Source organism: Porites lutea, chromosome 9 (assembly GCF_958299795.1).
Source record: "Porites lutea chromosome 9, jaPorLute2.1, whole genome shotgun sequence".
In the NCBI taxonomy this organism is placed as follows: domain Eukaryota; kingdom Metazoa; phylum Cnidaria; class Anthozoa; order Scleractinia; family Poritidae; genus Porites; species Porites lutea.
Window position 1 is genome coordinate 21,401,195 of NC_133209.1, and position 7,500 is coordinate 21,408,694.

Sequence of the window (7,500 nt, forward strand, 5' to 3'; positions counted from 1 at the left end):
AAGGTAAATAAATGTAGCTGCCTTGACAATTGAAACGTGTCTCTCAGTTTAGATTCATGTAATTTCATTGAAGAGAAAAGAAAGCTGTTGTCTTGATACAGTGGCAGTTTTATGCTGTTTTGTACAATCCTGACTTTACTAAACACACACATTCTGGAATGATTTATTAATGAAGGGTTTATTAAAGTCATTGCAGCTTCAAGGTGCTATAACTGTCTTACATGTCAATGTAAGGATTACAGGTCGTTTCACCTGCGCGTCAATTTGGCTACACTGAGGTCAATTTGCCTACATGATCTATTAAATTTGTTTCAGCGACACTAAGTTTATACAAGTAATAGTATGGTATAAATAGGAGTAAAGCTTACCGATGACTCTGGCATGTTTGAAAGAGATGCCATATTTTCTAAGATTTGCCTCAAACATGGCAAAAAAACCTTAAACCCTAGTTGCAAAATATTATTAAGTATTAAAAACTGCAAGAATTTAATACTCTGTATTTAAAGCATATTAAAATACACAAAATACTGCACACACTACCACGAGTTGCACGTATCATTCCCTCATTCCTTTTTATCTAGCGCACCCCGCAACTTCAATGGCCCATAACTTTTCAAAGTCAGGGGCCATTGGCCGAGTTGTCCCTTTTGCCTTTCCAATCCATGTGGAGCGGCTGAAAGACTTTGTTTGGTGGTATGCAGGGTTGTGCTCTAGCAGAGCCCGGTGGCCCCTGGCGCCTAACTTTTGCCCTCGGGCGACCAGAAAATCTCAGATTTTTCATACAAATCATATGCTGGGCACCCTAGATTTTACAGTTTCAGGGCACTGGGCTCCCTTCAATTTTCCTTAGAGCACAGCCTTGGTATGGATTTAGGTGAATGAACAAAGTTGATGACGGAAATCAAGCCCCTAAATATTTAATTAACTATTATTATTGTTATTGTTGTTGTTGATGATGTTAACATAATATAAGTACATATAATATATTCAGTTGCTCTAGTGCTTCAAGAAATTAAAAACACTGAACAGGTGATTATTCTTTAGTTTGAATTTTGATAATGTCACATGAAAACCAGCTATTGATTCTAATCGATTTTCAAAATTTGATCACTGACTTTTTGCTGTGGTGCAGCTTCTAAGTAAGCACAAACTGCTTACAATCTACAAAAGAGAAAGCTCTCAAAAGCCGCTTTGTCAAGATTTTTGAATGTTTTTCACATTGACTCCCAGTGATCTGTGATCATTACAGGTGTACATGTACATCTATTGCTGGTATTGCTGTGTTGTTGATCAACAACAAAACAAAGTTTGAACTTAATAACAATAAAAACAAACACATTTGTTTCTCCACAGGAAAGTCTGAATATGCTCCATCTGCTCCAGAGATAATTTCCCATAATGATTTAAAACTGAAAATCAAGAGAAACTCAGGTAAATACAACATATTATGATAACTACGTTTAAATATCAGCACATGTGACATGTTTTTTCAGTTACATGCATAAGACTGTTGTTCCAGGAAGTTACTCATTACAGGTTTAACAAAAGACAGATATCCCTCATAACATGATATGCAATGTAAATGAAATAATGCAGGAGGGTGTAGCTTATCAGACTGTCAATGAAAACAGCATTTAATCAAGTTTAGGTGTCTGGTTGAAATTTTGTGAACATGACATACCAAGGAAAGTTCATGTGGTTATAAGAGTGTATGCAGTGTACAATAAAATTTTTCAGTGACTCATCTCCAGGAAACCAGACTGATGAAAATACGTCCAAAAACAAAGTACCAAAAACTAAATGTCACTGATAAAATCTTCCTGACAGATTAACATCTACATGTAATAATGATTTGTTTTATAGTGGAACTTACTATTCACAATAGAGCAATTTTGCAGTTTCCAGAGTGGGTTCAGTCAAGTTTTTATGCAGTCTTTGCTGTGAAAAGTGTTATACAAAACTATACACGTGTGACCGCAGCATTCTTTAATACTTGAGGAATCCGAGGTCTACTGTAAGGCTTCATGATTGGAAAAGCTGTTCATAGAAGTGATTTTGCCATAAACATCGCAAAGATGCTTGATACTCACAGTTTTTTAAACCTTTTCACAACACAAGAGTGCCATCTCTCAAGACAAGACTCTCATCATGCGAGAGAATGGTAACTTACTTTTGAGCCGTACTGTATTAAACCATATGATCTCACATCTCTTAACTGTAGTTGGTCACAATTTAATTTTGTAAAAGTTTTATGTAAGATGTCACTGTAAGAAAGTGACTGCTGAACTGTGGTGTACACTAACAAGAGAAGGTTGCAGGAACAGTACTGCTGATTTATCTAGAAAGGGAATGGCTGAGTTTAATCACTGTCAGGGTTGTCACTAAGATTTCAAGTTGCCAGGTAAATACAACAAGTAGGCTGGGAATCAAACGGCTAGAGATTTCTTTTGGTTCTATTTTTCTTCCATTTTCCAAAAAAAGTAGCCGGGGGCCACTCTCTTAGTAGCCGGGGAAAATCCCCGGCGCCCAGCTCTTAATGACAACCCTGACTGTACATTGTTTCTCCTTACCATAATTAGTTTTATTGTTGGATTGTTTTTAACAGTTGATACCAACCATGAGAGCAATGGTACTAACCTTAATGGAGGAGCTGATGTGAAAAAGAAAAAAAAGAAACATAAAGATCATCATCACCATCATCATAACCATGAAGAAGAGAAAAAATTCAATGACCAGGATTATAGTATAAGACAGAATCCAAAGGAAAAGACTCGTTTATCTCACCTTATTCACAAAGAAGTTGATTCCAATGGAGGCGCATCTGTTCTCCATGTTTATTTGGATGAAATTGCAGGATTAAGGGAAGAGAAAATGCAAAAGTTTGTGAAACTTTTTTTCCGTGAAGTCTTTGCTGAAAAGAGTGAAGGTGTTGCAAAAAATGTAATGGGCATTATCCACAATGCTGCAGCTTATCTTCCAGAACTTGTACAATACTTTGGAGAGCACCACCCAAATCTGACTGTCAAAGTTTCGTCTTTGTACAAAAAGTCTGATCTTGAGACTATCAAAATGGCTGAATTTTTAAAGAGAGTTCAGTCTTCTTATTCACATGGAACATACCGAGCTGGGCCTTTATTGCAGTTTAGCTTAGTCGGGACTGTCCAGGAAGAAAGCGGAGGATACTTCCCAGAATTTCTTGACTTGCTTGAACAATGTTTATTTTTAAAAGAAACAATGCCATGGGGGAGTTTTTCTACACTTCATTTAACTGATCGGAATAAAAGTAATGATGGTCCCATTCTGTGGGTTCGGCCCGGGGAGCAGGTTATTCCTACAGCTGAGTCCAAATCACCATACAAGAAGCGAAGGTACTGTACATATAAAATACTGTATGTTGTTTTTTTGAGTTGTACATCAAAAGCAGCCATGTTTTTCTAATTCAGATACATTACATGTTGGGGCAGGGGCTGCGGACTTCGCCCAGTTTCTATGAAGGTGACCCCCGGCTACTTATAAAAATACTATAGAACCAAAAGAAATCACTAGCTGTTTCATTCTCTGCTTACTAGTTACACAGGGTGCAAAGTAAGTCATTTTTACTGCTTGCCATTTGGGCAAGCTAAAGCTAACATTTACTAGCCCAAATATCATTTCAATTAGCCCCAAAAACATTTTGATGAGCAGATTGATTTCACAGTTCCTCTGTAATTTGAATTCCTCAAAAAAATTCACTTGCCTGTCAGGCAAGTTAATAACAGAATTTGCTAGCCCGATAGCAAAATCCACTAGCCCTGGGCTATTGGATGCTACTTTCTTTGCACACTGTTACATTTACCTGATAACTTGAAATCTTAGTGACAGCCCTGTGATTATCTTGATTACCAGCATGCAATGATGTACTATAAATTGATATTATTTGCTTCCCAAGAATTGCTGTAAATGAACTCCAAAACCTACAGTACCTTCCCAGGGCCTCAGAACCCAGGGAAATTCTGGCTGAAGACAGAACGCGATGCCACGCGGATCATGTTGGACATGGTTTCGATAGACACACAACTGCAGCTGTGGGAATCTTAAAAGCAGTTCATGTTGGGGAAAGGTAAGCAGTCAGTAGTCAGTATTGTATCATTATTTATAGACTACATTGATGTGGTTTTTCTTCACTACCAGTATTGGTACATTTATACTGTATCTCTCACCAGCTAGTTACATCAGTAGACACCCTGTGATTGGTCAGTTTATAGAGCTTTTTCACTTGACATCATGGCAACCATATTGGTGTTTCAAAACAATGAAATGGCGGCCATTTTGAGGTGCCAAGAACTCATGTAGGAGTTGAGTTGTTTGAAAGGCACCCATTCACTTTTTTTCATGACTTGTTACCATTTTCATTGGCCAATTCTGTTCAGGGTGACTTGTGATAAAGTTTTTGACTTGCTGCAAATTCCGTGGGCCAATAAGGTAACAGTGATAAGGCAGGACTGTGCTTCACAGGTTCAGAGCACTGGGCTCTCCTCAATTTTCCTTAGAGTACAGCCTATTAAAGGTTTTAGAACTTTTTGCTTTTTGTTTGGAAAGGTTTAGAAGGCCTCAGGGACATCATAACCTTTGGTTAACGTCTTTTGGCTCTTGGTTGACTGATTGATCGATTGTACAGTGTACTTGTATGATTGAGTAGTTGTTGAAGAAATACCTTCAAACTCATTCTTTTTATTAAGAGGTATTTATGTTCTGTCAAGCTGAGCTTTATTCTGTACTTGCAGTCCTTCAAGTAACCGAGTCTGTAAAGATGTGGTGTGCTTTGATGCTGAAAACTTTAACTTACTGGTACAGAAGTTACAGCTGGATCTTCATGAACCTCCAACTCAACAAGTAAGGCACTTGTAGCAAAACAGTTTTTTTGTGTGCATCAAGCAAATGCACTCAAATTGTGTAGTACATGTAGTAGACATGACTAAGTGAATTACTGTAAACTATCCAACCTCACAGTTGTACTTATTGCATTTACCTGCCAATTTTAAATTAATCTTAGTGAAAGCGCTGGAACAGGTAACTTACTGGTGTAGCCATGCCGCAATGAGCTCAGCTGGGATGAACTTAAACACATCTAGCTAATGGTCAGTGGTTTTTGACCTTAGAACAGCCAAATTGCAAGTCCGACATGTGGACCACTTGGTAAGGCTGTGCTCTAAGGAAAATTGAAGAGAGCCCAGTGCTCTGACCCTGTAAAATCCAGGGTGCCCAGCAAATGATTTGTATGAAAAATCTGAGATTTTCTAGTCACCCAACAGCAAAAGTTAGGCACCAGGGGCCACCGGGCTATGCTTGGCAACATTGCTTCAAACTTTTTAGTTTTTCTTATTCACAGGCGAAATCAACATAATTTATTGTTTGTTGGCCAGTTCTTGGATTGTGTGGTGCATGGCCTCTTTGATTTATCAGTATTCCATTTCTTTTATTTAGTGTGTTGGCTGGGTTGATGATGCCAAACTTAACCAGCTGAGAAGAGATGGTGTGAAATACTCCACCATCCGCCTGAGAGATAATGATATCTACTTCATCCCGCGTAACATTATTCATCAGTTCAGAACAGTGACGGCCTGTACTAGCATAGCGTGGCATCTGAGATACAAGAATTATTACCCAGAGGTGAAGCAACCAGAAAACTCAACTGAGCATGAGGGGACAGTCATGTAAGTGACTGACATTCTATGTTACTCTAGATGAAAGATATATAATTATCATTTTCAAACTATTTAATTTATAATGGATAATAGTAATGGATAGGTGTAGCTCAATGTAAGGTGACCTCCACTTGAATGGTGAAATTGAAATATTGACTCACACAGTCGAGGCACTTACCATTTATGTGGGTAAATCAGATATTCCACGTGAAAAATGCGTGTAAGTGATTCCTGGCATTCCATTTGAAAAGCTTTGAAGAAAACACCCTACCCTTCTTGTTCAAAAAAGGTAATCGATGCAATGAGTCTTAGACAGTGAACAAAACAAATATAAGATTGCTGCTGAGCTCACCCAGCATGGCCATTGTCTCCAACCTTGTATGGAAAAAACATCTCTTGTCACCCAGTCACGGTTGAGTTGTTTTCCATACAAAGCAGTCATAAAATATTTCCCTAAGCATTATGGGGCGCAAATTATCTTTTTCTCATAACAGAAAATTTGAGCCCTTAAATGCACAGGAGAAAGATTTAAACACAGTTTTAAAATTTCAAAATTTACAAGTATGGAAAGCCAATTGACCATGACTGGGTGGCAAGAGTTGTTATTCCCATACAGATCCTTCTAATTTCTGGTGGCAACCGCCACCAACTGCTACTTTTGAGATATACAGCTGAAAATTTACAGGTTACCTAATTTGAATATGCTCTTTTAGTTCCTGCTAACAAAATTTTCAAAAAGCAAACTGTTTTGGTGTTTACAGAAAATTGATCTCATAAGCAACTATTGCAACAGGCCTTTTTCAGAGACTTTTCCTTCTCCCTAGCCCTTACATTTTCTCTGAATTTATGCCATTAATATGGACCAGCGTGCAAAGAAAGTCGTATCCAATAGCCCAGGGCTAGTGGATTTTGCTTTCGGGCTAGTGATTTTTGTTCTTAACTTGCCCGACGGGTAAGTGCTGTTTTTTTTGGGAAATTCAAATTACGGAAGGATTGTTATCAATCCTGCCAACGAAAAAGGGTATTGGGGCTAGTTGAAATGACTTGTGGGCTAGTACATGCTAGCTACAGCTTGCCCGATTGGCAGGCTGTAAAACTGACTTTCTTTGCACTCTGAGTCCATACTTTCTATGGCCCCCTCAGTGTCCATCTAACAGCGTTTAACTGTAATCTCATTTTATCATGTCTGGTACGATCCTTGACTGTGGCAAAAATTTGGGAGGCATCAGGAAAATAGAGACGTTTAGCAAAATTTAAGCAAAATCACAAAAAGTGTGGTTGTTGCCATCTTAAACTAAAATGGCCGCAAGTGTGCAGCATATTGTCAGGTTTCTATGTAGAACGCACTTATTGCATTGTACCACTTTACGAGTAAATACTTATACTAATGGAGGTTTTTAAAAATATAATAATAATATAATAGTGTTACCTTACATTTTACAGTTATTTATCAAGTTTATTTACTTTGATGAAGTTTTAAACAAATGTATGTAAATTTACGTTGGGCCTCTTTCAATCAGCATACAGCTTGTAGTCACTTTTTGACTGGCAGAAGTAATACACTGTGCAATACAATCAACTATCTCTTAATGATCATCTAGTAGAGCTGGTTTCTTTGGTTTTTTAAGTTTTCTTGTTTTACTCAAACAGTGACAACAACGGAAAAAAGTACCGTTCATAAGAGTTACTTTTTAATGTGTGATTATATCCTTCCAAATCTGAATGAATAACACAGTAGCAACTTACAGTAATAATTGGTTATCAAGCCTTAACAATTCGCCACTTGCACATCTCCCATATGCACCTTTTTTGTGCT

At 37.8% G+C, this 7,500-nt stretch overlaps 1 protein-coding gene across 1 annotated transcript in view; it reads left to right on the forward strand.

The window, feature by feature from the left end:
- The window catches only part of LOC140948507 (lysine-specific demethylase 9-like), a 7,343-nt gene extending 860 nt beyond the window's left edge, over nt 1-6,483 (forward strand). The window contains exons 2-6 of the mRNA XM_073397753.1: nt 1,354-1,431; nt 2,606-3,368; nt 3,929-4,099; nt 4,764-4,872; nt 5,464-6,483. Of these exons, the coding sequence (XP_073253854.1) occupies nt 1,354-1,431; nt 2,606-3,368; nt 3,929-4,099; nt 4,764-4,872; nt 5,464-5,697 (1,355 nt within the window). The 3' untranslated portion in view covers nt 5,698-6,483. The remainder of the gene's footprint in view (nt 1-1,353; nt 1,432-2,605; nt 3,369-3,928; nt 4,100-4,763; nt 4,873-5,463) is intronic.
- Nucleotides 6,484-7,500: the final 1,017 nt, after the last annotated feature.